The following is a 15,256-nucleotide window of genomic DNA, read 5'->3' on the forward strand; positions in this document are numbered from 1 at the left end:
GAGCTCAGGAGGATCTTGATGCTATTTTCATCATAACCTTAATTTCCAGCGAAACAGTGGCTTCAGGACCTATTTTTAAGTCCCGCTCATTGGCTCCTTTTTGGGTATCAAAATCAGGGTAGCAGAAGCCAGGCATAAGAACAAAATTAGCCATGGGATCTGTTCAGTTATCTCGCTGCAGATTAGTTCCCTTCAGCCCTGATTCTGTCATTCTCCCTCGTGCTGAGCAGCCTTTTCTACTGCAGCCGCTGCACTGAACTTGCTGGGTTTGGTTGCATGCTAAGAGATGGGCATTTGAGAATGTGAGTGTCCTGTTGATGTTCCCTGTTTGCTGATACCCAGCTCACCTCTGTTTCCCTCGCAGATGGGGAGAACTCCAGGATGAAGATGAGGAGCGCGGTGTCGGTGCGGGAGGGCCAGGGGGTCGTGCTGCTCTGTGGGACTCCCCCCCGGGCAGGAGGTAAGGGACCCTCGGGGCTGATGGGGCTGGGCAAGGTCCCTGGAAATGCCAAAGGGTGGAGCAAGAGTGAAATCTGGGTTCTGAAGTAACTGAAAGGAGAAAGGAACCAAAAACAGAGGAGGGGGAGGGAAGTATTTAAGAGGATTTACTTTTATCTTAAATTGCCTTTCTAGTTCCTAGGAATTTCTGTGCACTTAATGTGTCTGATTTTTATGGTATTTCCTGTAATTAATGGAGTATCTTCTGGAGTTAGATTCTGCCCAATTTCACAACTGCTGAGCCTCAGTGAATCCAGTTCTCCCTGTGAGCAGACAATTGCAGAGAGGAGATTGTTGTCTTTAGCAGTGCTGGTGTCTGCCCGTGTTCTTGCAGTCAAGACGTTCTGTGATGTGATGGAATGATGCTGTGTAATTTAAACCACTGCTGTACTGAGGGGATGAGAAAAGTGGATAGATGGATTCTTGGTGGACTACAAGTTGCAAGTACATTTCATCCCACATTCTGCATCTTCAGCCTTTGACTAATTGCTATTGAGCCTCAAGTCATATTTGAAAGGAACTGGTTTTATTGTTTGTAATTGATATGGAGTGCCATTATTGAAGGGCTGTGATGTTAAACATTAGATTTGATTGCAAAGACAAGGTAGTAGAAGCTAGACATTATATTCAATAATATAGGTATTGTGGCCTCATAAATTTGGCAGAGTCCAAGCAGACACAGCCATAAAGTGGCAATTTTACGACTGTCTGAGCTTGCAGAATTTTTTTCCCTCTAAACTGATACATACTCTTAAATCATCTTTATAGCCTTACAACAGCTTTGTCTTTCAGCATCTGAGAAAATGGGTCATTCTCCCAGCTATCTGTAAGAATTAGAATGATTAAATTTTGCTTCTAGATGCAGCCCAAAGTCTGCATCTCCCCCAGCTGTTCTTACAGCTGTGTCCTGTGTGTGGGTTTACACCCAGAGGTGATGGCCAAGCTGAGACAGCTCTGCCTGACTCAGGCAAGGTTTAAGTTTGAGGTGTGGAACAGGAGGTGATGCCAAACATGCTCGTGTTGCTGAGAACAGTGGTTGGAAGAGGTGAGAATTCCTTTTGCAGGCAGCAGATGGGAGGTGATTGACACACCCACACTAATTGTGGTTCATGCAAAAACCAGAGCTGAGCGCTCCCAGAATTACCAAATGGAATTGAGAACTGGTACCAGAATCATTTCAGATCCTTGGCTTTGTCTGAGAGTTGGAGGATTAACTGTTAAAGTTTTCAGGACACATGGAGCAAGGTGGAAAAAAATCCCTCTCCTCCTTTCTTCCCTGAAATAAAGCTGTAGCAGGGTGACATCAAACATGCCGGTCCCCTGGGTCTGACAGGGCAGGATGCAGGGCAGGAAGTCTGGGATAAAACATCCAGCCAGAAAGCAGAAATAGTTTGTTAGGAAGAGCAGGGATGGTTTAGGAACAGCTGACCTGGCCTGAGGGATGTTCAGCCCTTTCCAGATCAGTGATCTGACTTTTTTTTTTAACTTTGATTCTGTATTTATCGCGCTGAGCTAACAATTCCACACACTGCTAATTCTAAAAGCCTTCTCCACCAGCTTGTTTCCTCTCCCCCTCTAGCCCCCAAAATACTCTGCTTTTGTTTTCTGGCATGTTGTGCAGTTTCTAAGATCTGGCTAACTTAATTGCACTTATTTCTTGCATTCTCTGTAAGGAGTTTGCAAGAAGAGACTTGATTAAATAGTGATTATTCCTCCCTGTACAGCATTCCAGTTACAATAGACACCAGTGTTCATCCCCAAAGTTCTTAGTGTGGAAAAAGAAAATTGCTTCCCTTCTACAATTTATCATATTTTTTTCCTTGCGTATCTTAGGCACAGATATTTACATAAGTCATATGAATGTCCCTTTTCAACAGGGAGCAAATTATTCGTGCAGTTAGCAGTGGTTTTGTCCTTTCGGAGTGTGCAGTTCCAGCTCCATGGGGGTGTGCACATCCAGCATTTAAACCAACAATAGAACTCCATTTACGAATCACAAACCACTCCAATACTTTATTTAGAGCTAGCACATTTCCCCTTTGACATTCCCTTTCCAAGCAGCCCTGGTTGGGATTTACTGAATGAAGATTTGGTAAATGACCGGCTTTGAGCGTGAAGACATTCCTTCCCCCAAATATTTTTCTGATCCAGCCTGGTTTTATGTCAGATATTCCAAGTTGTATCATAATTGAGCAGTGATGTTTGGATAATTAAGATGGTCATCTGTCATCGTTCTGCATGGCCATGCTTCTGGATCTTTTAATTCTGTGGCAGGGAACTTGTTAACCTTCTCTGGGCACCCTGTGCCAGGGCCTCCCCACCCTCATGATAAAGAATTTCATCCTAATATCCCATCTAGTCTGTTAAAATCCCACTTTTTTGCCACAAAAAACCAGTAAATCATCTGACCCACATACTCAAAAGGTAAAATAACATCAAAAATGGATTTATGTGGGTCTGCTACTTCTCCAGTTGTTACAACCTTTAAATTGCACTGAAATCTCTACAGATATTTTGACTTTTTACTGTGTTACTGTTGCATCTTTAAGGGTTTTAAAGGGCTGTCAATCCAACAAACAGTTCAATACCCAAAACTTAATGTTGGACACAGTTGATGTGCAGCTGGTTAAAAAACATTCATGTGATGCTAATTTTTGCCCATTCTGCCAAGAATGGAAAAGGCTAGACATATGGAGATCTAAAAATGATTTTTCTCTGCTATTGATTTTGTTCCAGAATTGGTATCTAACAAGTGACAAAGCCCTCAGTAAAGCAAATCTGCAAGTTCCTGTAGGGTTTTACCTCCTGTTACTACTGTACTGTACTGTGATTATTGTGTAGCTTGTCTTCAGCTGTTATTTCTGTTTCTATATATTGGGATTTATATTTGTTTAGTACAGCCAGTTTTCCTCATCTGGCATTGATTTTGGATTTATGAGGTATTTCTGCTCTTCGAGAGAGGAGGAGGCAATGAGGCATAGTCCTTTTGTGTTATCTGGAGTGGTTTAAAGCTGCTTTATATACAGAGAAAAGGATGGCTTGTAATGGTACAAGTGAAGATTTGCTTGATGGTTATTTGAACATTTCAACAAATTTTGGTTTGCCTGGAAAAACTCGACATTAGTTTTACATTGCTGTACTTCCTGCTGCGTTATTCCCATGGGGAATGTGACCATAACCCAGGAGAACTTAAATAAATAACAGGAATTCTGTGGAGCTGACGAGCTGTCGGTTGGAAATTGCAAGGAAATTCTGCTTGTCTTAAATTCCTAATTAGCCTTGTGTGCTCCGTGTTCCTGTTTCATGCAATATGGCAGGGATGTTCCCACATGGAAAATGCAGCAAGAACATGTCCTCCCTCTTCATATCATTCCCTGATAAATGTGGGCTTAATCCATAAGTGAGACTGGATTTGAAGGACAGGGATCAATTCAGCTCGCAGCATATTGTGTCAGAGTTGTGACATGCTGATAGGAAATAATATTAGATCATGGAAAAATAGATCCCAATTTATTGCTCAGTGTTTGCTGTGACAAATCCTTCACTGAATAATGTCATGTCTGTTCCAAACGAGTGTTTAGACTTGCAAATTTTTGCTCATGTCTCTTGTATTGCCGTTCGGAGACCTGCAAGTTCCAGCAGGGCTCTCCTTCATGAATAATATGGCATGGGAAGAGTCTCAGATGCCAGAAATATCTGGATGCTCTGATTGCTTCTCTTCTGGAACTCTTGAATAGCAATGTGCTGTTTTTCATTGTTTTTTTTAATTTAACTATAAGTTAAATAAATTTTACATCTTTGGCTTTGGAAACATTTCATGCCTTTAAAGCAAAGCAAAGTTAAACAGTTGGAACTCCAGAATGTGATGATTTCTTTCCTACTGCACATCAGTGTGGTGTGGAAAGGCTTGGGTTGGAAGAGACCTTAAAGGATCTCATCCCACCCCCAGCCATGGGCAGGGACACCTTCCACTGTCCCAGGCTGCTCCAAGCCCCAGCCAGCCTGGCCTTGGGCACTGCCAGGGATGGAGCAGCCACAGCTGCTCTGGGCACCCTGTGCCAGGGCCTGCCCACCCTAAGTAAAGAATTTCTTCCTAATATCCCATCTAAACTCCCCTTTCAGGAGGTGAAAACCACCCTGGGTTTGCACCTTTGCTTTCTGCTTTTCTTGCAGGTTGTGGATGACACACATCTGGGCCTGAGCAATAAATCACGCTTGCAGAGGTTTTTGCACACAAATGTATTTTAAGAAGAGTGGTACCTTGAATATTGGAAGAGCAATGGCCTTAAAAATGGTTCCATAGTGTTCTTGAGCTGTTTCAGTCTGCCAAGGAGAAATGGCATTTTTATTTAAAAACATATTTTTCAATAGTCCTGCTGGTGTCATCATCGTCATCTGCACAAATTTCAGCTGACAGTTTGAAATCAAATGGTACCTGAGAGACGCTTACATTTGTCCATATGAGGGAAAATAATACATGTTCCCAGCTGGATTTTCCAGTGATTTCTATCTGCCAGAGCATTATTTTCACCACCAGTACCAAACCAGTGCTGCAGAGACACTCTGCTATGCACTTTGTCAGATGCAGCCTTTCTGAAGCACTTTTTTCTTTTGATAAAGCTTTGTTCCAGGCTGAGGTAATCCAGGCTGAAATTAATATATCTTACTTATATATTTGTGCATCATCTTCAGTTACTTCATAGTGGATGTTTTTAAGCTGACATGGAAGTGTATAACTGACCTAAGAAGCTTTCAGCAGTTTCTTACCCCAAAATCTGACAGAACTCTTTAACTCCATGTTCTGTTGTGGGGTATCTCTTGGAAGAATGGGGGGGGGGGATGGAAAGAAGGGAAGAGGTAGATCAGGAAGAACCAAATTGCAAGAAAAAAAATTCAGGTTGAACCTTTTCACTTACCCAGTCCCAGGTATCTCAGTTATGCCTTGGGGGAAAGAGGAGGAAATTTGAGAAAATAACTGCATTTGGCTCTCCACCAAGTTTCTTTTTGTCCCTAAGTTGTGACTGTGGGGTATTTCTCCTCCCGCTCTTTATTATCTTCCCTACTAAAATATTTGGGTTTTTTCTCTGGAAACAAGATAATTGATTAGGAAGAGGCAGGAGGGAGATGGCTGCAGTCCCAGCACACAATCCCAGCTGATCCCAGCACTCGGAACAAGAGTGCTGAAAGGAATTTTTGTTTTTCACAAGGACTTATCATGTACCTGCTCCTAAAAGAGTGCAAGAGTACCAAATGAAAGTGTCACTAATTACTGCTTCCATGTATAAATATCGGTGCTTTACTTGGAAAATTGACTCCTGGGTATTTCCATTACTTTCCCTTCGTTTATGTGCTTAATATTTAACATTCACAAGAAATCAGATTTATTTTAGTTCAGCAATAAACTAAACTATCACCTTTTTAGCCTCAAAATTATTATAGGCAGGAAGCAATTTAAAATACTTCCAGCAATTGAAAAAGCACAACAGAGTTCTGGAAATGCTCTCAGCAATTAAATGTAAAGTTCTAGGGAGGTGATTAAAAGAACAATTTGTCACTTGCAGTGGATATGGCTAATGGGGATGTATTTACATATTGCTTCCTAAAGCACTTTCTTACTTTTCTGCCTACTTCCAGAGTGGGAACAGTGTGCTGAGAGCCAGGACACTTGGAATGACACAGCAAGTCTGGAGCAATTAGTGCAGAAATGTGATAAAGAGGGACGAACCCATCCCCCTCCCGCACGGCTCCAGGGGAAGCGAAATGGAGTTTTTTATTCAGCACTGGAACCCAGCTGCAGCAGAGCCTTTTTGTCAGACTCTCATTAACATCTGGGCTTCCTTGGGAGCACCAAGGAACATTTAACCTGCCAGCTGAGGAGCAGTTTGCTATTAAAAGGTTGTGTTCAGTGTGAAAGCTGCCCCTGGCTAATGGTCCCTTTCCAGCAGGCAGGGCCACGTGCTGAGCCCTTCTCCAGGGAATGTGCTCGGTGGAGTTGGACTTACCATGAGAGGGTTTGGTGTTAATAAAGAGATCAGCTGCCAGTCTGGAACATCTGCTTCCCAGGGATGAGCTTAGAAATGTGGGTGCTTTAAGTACTGTGGTGAGCGTTGCTTTTGACGCTGCTCTAAGGGCTTGGAAAAGCTCCACCAGTTATTAAGTGTAGGGAACAGGTGACCTTTAGGGCTGTTTGACATCCCTGTGGCACCTGAGCACAGGTGACAGATCTGTGTGTGCAGTCACCTCTTGGCCAGTTCTGTGGCTGTGCTGTAGGCTGGGGGACAGGAGAGGAAAGTACAATTTACCACGTTTGAAGAATTGCATCTGTTTTTACATCAAACTGAAGCTCATTCCAAAATCAGAAAAACGAGTGGACTCTTACCCTATTCCATTTAAAAATGAAAATTAGGTTTTAGCCTGAAGTAGGAACCTTGCAACTTCAGCTGAAACATTTCAATATTCTCATTAAATGAGTAGATTGAAATTGCAAGATACTGTGTGTGTGTCTCAAGCTGCTCTCATTGTTCTGGGCTGTTCCATACACAGAAGTTGCATGCCTGGTTACCTGCACAGCAGGCTGAAAATTGATCTGGTATATTTTAGCCATAAAATAATTCACCTTTTATGCCAAAACAATTAATGTTATACATTAGTTTCAAGTCAGAGTGTTGCCGTTATACTGTGGAATAAAATTAATTTCTTGGGATACGTTCTTCACTTGGGAAGTCACTCTTGGGACCTGTATTCCCATCCTGCAATTTACATTTTGTATAAACAAATTCAGCCAGAAGAGTTATTCTGCGGAGTTCAGGTGAAATTTCAGTGGTTGGGAAAATGCTGCACCTATTTTAACCAGATCATCACTGCGTCACCTTACTCCTGGAGGCCACAATTCAAGCCCTGCTGTAGATAGGTTTTGTAATTGTCATTCTTTTTATATAGAGGACATTAACCAAAAGTAAACTACCAACCCACAGTTTGTTCTCTGAAGTGTGGTTGCAGCTAAAGACTTTCATTATCAGTGCTAGAATTACTTGAATGCCAACATTCCAAGACCCCCCTGGGAAATGCACAGTTGCGAGCATTGGTTTGGTTTGGTTTTCCCAGCTGGACATACCTAGGATAGTTTTTAGCTTCTGGGCATTGCATGTGTGCAAGAATAGACCCTAAACCCTTGAAGTTACGTACAATTTATCTCAGATGAAATTCTGAACTGTTTTTTCATTGCCCAAATGGTGCCATTCCTGACAGTGGCACCTCGTGACGTTTTAAGCTCCAGTTTCCACATACATTTTGGGAGCACATAAACACCCTGTCTTATGCCTCCGGTGCAGAAGATTTTTATTTGGAAAGCAACCTTGAATGTTTACCAGAGGAAATGAGGGAGACGTTACTTGTTTTATGGCACAGAGAAAGGATTACCAAGAGCAGCTGGTGGTGGGGGCTTGCCCAGGGGAGGACAGGGTGAACTAAGGGCAGGAAAGTTGGCCCAAATAAGAAAGGAGAAGTATTAAAGAGAAGTTTGAAGGTAATTTACGTAAAATAAAACCAATTATACTCCTGGGGGCACTCACATTCCAGTATCTCAATCCCACATCAGTGTAATGCAAGGATTTTCCTTCAGGGAGGTGAGGACAGTTTGCACCCAAGAGCATCCTCTGCAACCTTAACACACTTTTACCTCATTAAGTAATTTCCTACTTCTGAGTAGTTTGTTTGCCCTTCCCCGGAGGTCCCTGTGCAGAGCTGTAGCAGTGGAGATAAATGAACATTTTTGTGGGTGGCTGTCCCACAAAACCCAACCTGAATGCTCAGGGTGAGCTCTCAGAGCTCCTCCCTCCCGAGTGATGCTCATCCACAAACAAGAGACTTTGCTCCCTTTTCTGCCATTTCATCACAGTTTGAGCTGAAATTGGGCCAAATCATGAACTAATTGGTTTCTGCCTTAGTTATGGAGTCTGTTATTATCCTCTCAAAATCAGTGTTACTTTTCCATTATTTTTAACTCTGAGGTAGATCATTCAGAAGAGCTGTTTGCTGCAAATTTCCGTGTTTTAATTGCAGTTTCTGTCATTGCTAAATTCTGCCTGATTGCTTTCTTGCAAACGGTTTTCCAGGAGCCACGTGCCATCCTGTGGGATCGGCAGAGAGCCAATTGGAGACACAAAATACCAGGATATTTCAGCTTCCCCTTGTGTCTCTGCTACAGAGTATTGTGAAATCAGAACTGGAGAAGTGCATGAAATAATTAGGATTTGGGCATCAGTGATTGGCATGAAACTTCTTTATGTTTTGGTGGTTGTTTTTTTCTGTTTGGTTGGTTTTTTGGATTTTTGGGATTTTTTTTTTTAACCTCTAAGTATTGTTTAGTCAGTTCTGTGCACCCCCAAATCAGGAATTTTCATTTACTACCAGGTTTATTTATGGAAACACCCACTTGGCTAATTCAAATCCAGTCAGTTTTCAATCTGCTTCAGAAGAATATTGCTCACATCACTTACTTGTGGCTATTTTAGAAGTCTTATTTAAGTGTGAATTATGGGGCTGGCAGGTAAGTGTTAAGCAGCTGTAGAGCAGTGATGGCCCAGAAGACAAGGAGCAAGAGCTGACATTATTTATGCAAATAATGGATAAAATGAACTTTATGAATTGTCCTTCTCCTTTCGATCATAGGTCTATGTGCCTTTTTTTACCGCAGAACTTCCTGAATTTAATTATGATTTTGGATTTCCCCCACTGCTGTTGTCACTTAGATTCTGTTTACAAGAAGTAAGATCACCCTGGTTCTGTTAGTGATTCCCAGTCATGTGTTGCAATCTCCCTTAAAAGAAATATGTAATACAATTTAAAGCCTTATTTTCAAAAGGATGTGCATGAACTTAAGGCTTGGCTTTGAACATAGTTAAAAACCAATAAATGTGTGGGGTTTACCCCATTATGTTCCTTTAGCAACAGTAATTTGGGGTTTTTTAAGGTTCGTAAATGGCAGGAAATGACCCTGGTAAACCTCAAAGGCCACGGTGGTTTAATCATTGAACTTCGTAAAGAATTCAGGTTTAAAAATGGCAGGTGATTTTACAAGCATTTTTTAATTGAGCACCTAGGTGCACAAAAGGCCTGCAACAGTGTGAACATGCTGAGTGTGTTGGAGACTGCACAGTAAATAATAATCAAATAATGCAAAATAAAGAGAAGCTGCCAACCAAGACGTAGTAAACAAATAAAAATTGAGTAATAACTGTAATTTCCAATACCTTATCCACGTATGGTCGCCAAATAAGGAAAAAATGCATTGGAAAGCAAAGGCTTAGAACTCGGAGGAAGCCCAGGAGAGACATATTACTTCCATTTATAGCAGAAAATCAACTGAAAACTTGTAATTGACAGAAAGGGAGTGAGTTTGTGTCCCTGGAGGTGCCCTAAGATCAGCAACAGGCAAATGGTGTAAACATAATAAATCACACCACAAGTTGTTTAATATGATCGGTTTCTTTTTTTTTTTTACTTTGGAAAATAAGAATACAATTTCATAAAGGAAAATAAATACAAAATGAGGTAGTGGTGGTGGGGCACAGGGAAAGAAGGACCCTGGTCTTTCTCAAGAGTCAGTGAAAATATGTGTTGAATGGGGAATTGGGTTCCCAGGAGTGTTTATTCATAGGCTGTTGGAGGATCCAATTAAACTGGAATATGCTTTGCATGGCTTCCATCATCCCAGGGACTGATTTCAGTGGGTTTGCTCTTGGCTTAACCTGATATCATAGGAATGAAATGCAGCTGCTTATTTTCCAGATCTCTCCATCCCCTTGCACTGTTTTGGACGTGTTTTTTCTTTTTATTTTCTCGGGTTTTTTAAGCATAAAATAATATTTTGAGCAAGGAAACACGAGTAGCTCAATAAGTATCAGAACCAGTACAGCCTGGTGTCACCCACTGCTGTGTCTTGTGGGTGTCTGGGTTTGGTGTAGAGCTGAAAATGGGTATTTTTGGTACCTAACTTGGTGTGCAGCCTCTCCCTCAGCCCTGTGATCACTCTCTCCACCCAGTTCTTCTGCAGAAAGAGTTCTCCTCTCTTTTCTAGCCCTTCCCATGTAGAAAGACCATACACTCCTCACTCTCTAAGAGGCTGTAGTGCCTTTCAAACTCCTCAGGTGTACTCTCTTTTTGCTTTTTTTAAAATGATTTAGTGCTTCCCACTGCAATAATTCCCCCACTGTTTCCTGGCAAATCTTTCCTGGCCTTCTTTTCCATAAATTAATTGCACTTCTCGAGTTCTGGAGGAAGGAATTAGGGTGAAAGCCATCATTGCTCCTGAGGAGATGCTGCAGGTCCACAGGGGTGATGGTCTTAAAGGTCTTTTCCTCCTTATGGTTCTGTCTGTTTCTGACAATAAATATTACTAAATATGATAGAAGTTCAACTCCTGAGCAGAGTCCTGAGCCTGTTAATGGCTGGCACACGCCACTGCTGCAAAATTATCTTAATGAAAGAGGTTTAAATATTGATAGAAGAAAATTAAAAGCAGTTTAATGATCAGCCGTTTCATTTGATGCCCTTTTTGCATTAGGCAGCCCATAAATTTAATAATTTCATTTACTGAGTGTTTTTCTCACCTGCACAGTCTCTTACCTTGTGTTAAATTGTCCTGTTGGCTTTGGCAGCCTCGGGAGATGTCGAGGGTTCAGGAGGTGTCACCTTTCCATTTCATGATACACCTGAATTTGGGCACCTTCAAATTAGAGCTGGGCAGGAAGGGTTGATCTCCATTTCGTGGGGGCAGCGCCAGTGCTGCAGACACTGGAACGCAAAGAGAGGTCAATCAAGCTGTAATCGTCGCTAATTAGCGCTTCCAGAAGCTGTAATCTCTGTATAAGTGGCACGTGGGTGAAAAATTATTCCTTGCCTGGAACACCATTAAAAATGTATTTCCTTTGATCCTGTAGGAAATGAGTGAGACAAACACGTGGCCTCACACAGGAAGGGGCTTTTGCCAATTAAAATTGGACGCAGAGCTCGCAGTGATGCTCAGAAAACAAAACACATTTAGTGGATTTTTTGCCAAATCTCCTAGTTTATTTTTTGAGGGATGGGTTGGTTTTTTTTTTCCTTTCAAATAATCCTAATGAATGGTAGCGAGGGCTACTTTCCCATACCTTACAGAAATTTTTTTATGGATTTTTTAATGAAATAGTAGTTCTACTGTGTGATGAGCCCTACTGGGAATTTAGGCTTCTTCTGACATTCTTATCACGTGGATACTCCTGTCCTGTTTCTACCTGCTAAGCATCTGGCTGAGCAGTTAAGTAGCTACTGAGTGAATAATCTTTCCGTTTTAGCAAAGTTTGGTCTTGCTTTTGCTGTCTGCTCCTATTTCCTTGCATATTAAATGTCAGGGATTAAAAAAAAAAAAGAGAGATTTAAACAAAACACCTAAAATCTGGATTTCTTTCACTTTTTTTTTTCTCCTGGAGGAGATGAGGATTTGGTGAAAAAAATGGGGGGGGGGTTGCTAATTTCTGGTACTCTTTAAAATCTGTTTTTCTCAGTCATTGGCTCTGTTACACAATGAAGTATGGTATTATAATGCAGTGCTGGAAAATACAGTAATGACCTGATCTTTGAAGAAAAAAAAAAAGCTGAACAAAACCCCATTGCTTGTGCTTTTTTTCCCAACCCAGACTTGTCGTTTGCTTGGATCTTCAATGAGTATCCATCGTTTGTGCAGGAGGACAGCCGGCGCTTCGTGTCCCAGGAGACGGGACACCTGTACATAGCCAAGGTGGAGCCATCAGATGTGGGCAACTACACCTGTGTGGTGACCAGCACGGCCACCAACAGCCACGTGCTGGGCTCCCCCACGCCCCTGGTGCTGCGCACGGATGGTACGGCCGCCCTGGAGTCAGGGAAACACCGGGAGTCAGGGATAATTCCAGGCGTCACTCAGCGTTTTTGGCTCTTGCACCATAAATTCTCGTGTTTTGTCCAAACACTGGTTGCTTTCTACAAAGATAAACTCTGTTGTGTGCTCCCCTCCCAACTCTGTCCCTGATTTCACTGTGCTCCTCTTCATAAGTGGAGCGTGAGAGAAATAAACTTGATTTTGAATTGCGAAAGAGAGGGGAAAAAAAGCCTTCATCACCTTCAAAAATTGACCTTCTCAATTGTGTCCCATAGGTGTGATGGGAGAATACGAGCCCAAAATAGAGGTTCAGTTCCCTGAGACGCTCCCTGCAGCCAAAGGCTCCACTGTGAAGCTGGAATGCTTTGCCCTAGGAAAGTAAGTTTTCATCCTCATTGAAAATGGAAGCACCTTAGGGTTCACCTGTACGAGAGATGTGGGCTTCTGGCAGTTGTTCTGGTGTTTTCCAAAGACCTGATTTTGGTTATCACAACTCCTGCCCTGAAATAAGGGGGCAAAGAGTCTTGGAGTGTATTTTGATTTTGTTCAGAATTAAGATGTGTATGTTGGCAGCACAGGAATTTACATTTCACTTCAAATTAGCTTGAGTAGATTCAGTGTGGTTTTGCATATGACCTTTGAACTAAGTCTCTTTTCTCTGTGCAAGGAAACGGTGTTCAAGTCTGTGACAAAATTGTCTGAATTTTCCTCTTGAATGTACTTGATGCTTTCATAATATTGTTCTTCCTTTATAGCCAAAATAAAGATTAAAATGTATTTCTCCTCTGAATGATGCTTCACTCATAACTGATATCTTTTCTCTTTCACAGATGATCTGAGAATGCATTTCTGTTTCTGTAAATGTGTTTACTCACTAGTGTGTGCTTTGTTTGCAGGCAGCTTTGTCAGGGGCCTGTATCAGATTGATAATTTGATCACACACTATTGCTTTGGCTCGCTGGTGAGGGGAGGGAAAGTTTGCAAATCAGGGAATAAAGGGCTGCTGGAGGATGGCAGTTTGAAAAGACTTGCCTGGATTCTCCCTCCGTGGAAGCTACTGGTAAATCTCACCTGTCCTCAGGGGAGGCCAGTGCTGATTTACAAGAAATTTTGCAATTATTGGGCATTCACATAGTTAATCCTGACAAATTTGGTACCACAAGTGCAGTGCAGGAATCAGCAGTGAATGCAAATCAGGTGCCAGAGTGTCTGACCATCTGTCATGTACAGTGTGATTGCTGCTTTTAACACAGCCTGTAAGTCACTGCTGAATTTCGTTTGCTTTAAGTATCTCATTATGACAATCAAGGACTTTAAGCAAAACTGTTTAAAATCTCATTACTCTCTCTTTAGCCCTGTGCCTCAGATTAACTGGAGAAGAACTGACGGGCTGCCATTTCCAAGTAAAATAAAGCTGAGGAAATCCAATGGCATGATTGAAATCCCTAATTTCCAGCAGGAGGACGCAGGGCTGTATGAATGTATCACTGAAAATTCCAGAGGAAAAAACATTGCAAGAGGACGTCTCACTTACTATGGTAGGAAACTTGTGTTCTCCCCCTCTCCCACCTTTCTTTACACGTGAAACACAAGCTGCTCTGGGCTACTCTGGAATTTCCAGCTTCTGCAGTTCCATCAGGTATTTGGGCTTAAAAATCCACGTGGCATTTTAAGTGCTTCTAGAAAATGAGAACTTCTGCACCAGTTTCTTGGTAAGATCTCTGAGAAATGGCTTAAAGCTCACCAGGGTCGCTGAGAGTAAAGCAACGTGTGCTTGTGTCTGGTTTTTTCTGTGATGGAATTTTTTTTTTTTTTTTTAAACACCACTTCTTGGTCCATTGGTGAAACCTTCAATTTTCAGTCGATTGGATTTATTTGGGGGATCATTGAGGCCTCACATTTATGGCAAGTACAAATTTTGTCTTGCTTTGTGGAAAGATTACTGATGGATATTCTCAATCCTGTGCTTTCAAAACAGCCAATTTTATTCTAAAATGAGTAAATAAATGGGAGGATATAATCCAGTATAGGAAATGAAATAATATGAAATTTTATAGCTGGAAGAAAGGCAGTCTCTTGTGCATTTAAGGCTATAGAGTGGAATGAGTATCAGCAAAGCACGCTGGTGCTGGTGTAAAGCGAGAGTGATTTGCAACAAAGTGGTAATTGACAATTTTTGTTAAAGCCAGATCTCAGCAAATATAATTTTCTTTACTTCAGTGGCAATTTAAACAGTGTTTCTGACTCTGCCTTGGAATGTTTCCCTCATGTAGGAGTATTTGAGCAAAGAGATGCGTTTTTAGTTGTATGAAGGCGCAGAGCACAGCCCCTCTACAGCTGGGAGCAGGTTCTTTACTACTTCTCCGTGGGGAGCTGCTGGTTGGTAGAACACACAGAGATTTTGGTCCATGAAGATTTTAGTTTAAGACACAACAGATTTTATAAGGAGGAAGGAAAAGAGATTTCTCCAACTTCCAAATAAAGCTTCCCACTGAATGAATGCCCCGTTGTTAGAAACGTTCAAGGTCAGGTTGGACAGGGGACCTGAAGCAACAGGAATTTTCCAAGAACTAATTGTAATTACGACATTTGAGAAATCCTGTGATTAACATCGGGCAGTAGATCCAAGCTACTTCACCTGCCAGAGTCCTCTGCCACTCCAAACTTGGCACTGTGCATTTGGTTCTATTAAGTGACCTTATTTGCTGCTTGAAAGTTCCAAAGTTGTAGTTTGTACATCAGTTTGGCTCAACATTCCTATGCCGGTGTTAAATCGGGGCAGTTGTGAGACACATCAGTGTAAATCACATATAAACTAGAGGAGATTTGTTCGTCAGTCCTTGCAGTTCCAGCAGTGGCCAT

The 15,256-nt window shown here is 41.8% G+C and overlaps 1 protein-coding gene across 3 annotated transcripts in view; it reads left to right on the top strand.

The window, feature by feature from the left end:
- LOC116449335 (contactin-3-like) overlaps window positions 1-15,256 on the top strand; it is a 96,550-nt gene that overhangs the window by 47,553 nt on the left and 33,741 nt on the right. For 2 of the 3 annotated variants that reach the window (XM_032120765.1, XM_032120764.1), the window contains 4 exons: window positions 365-460; window positions 12,174-12,377; window positions 12,670-12,772; window positions 13,748-13,932. In XM_032120765.1, the coding sequence (XP_031976656.1) occupies window positions 365-460; window positions 12,174-12,377; window positions 12,670-12,772; window positions 13,748-13,932 (588 nt within the window). The remainder of the gene's footprint in view (window positions 1-364; window positions 461-12,173; window positions 12,378-12,669; window positions 12,773-13,747; window positions 13,933-15,256) is intronic. The other variant, XM_032120766.1, reaches the window with a different exon arrangement.

The sequence above is a fragment of the Corvus moneduloides genome, chromosome 11 (genome assembly GCF_009650955.1).
Source record: "Corvus moneduloides isolate bCorMon1 chromosome 11, bCorMon1.pri, whole genome shotgun sequence".
NCBI lineage: Eukaryota > Metazoa > Chordata > Aves > Passeriformes > Corvidae > Corvus > Corvus moneduloides.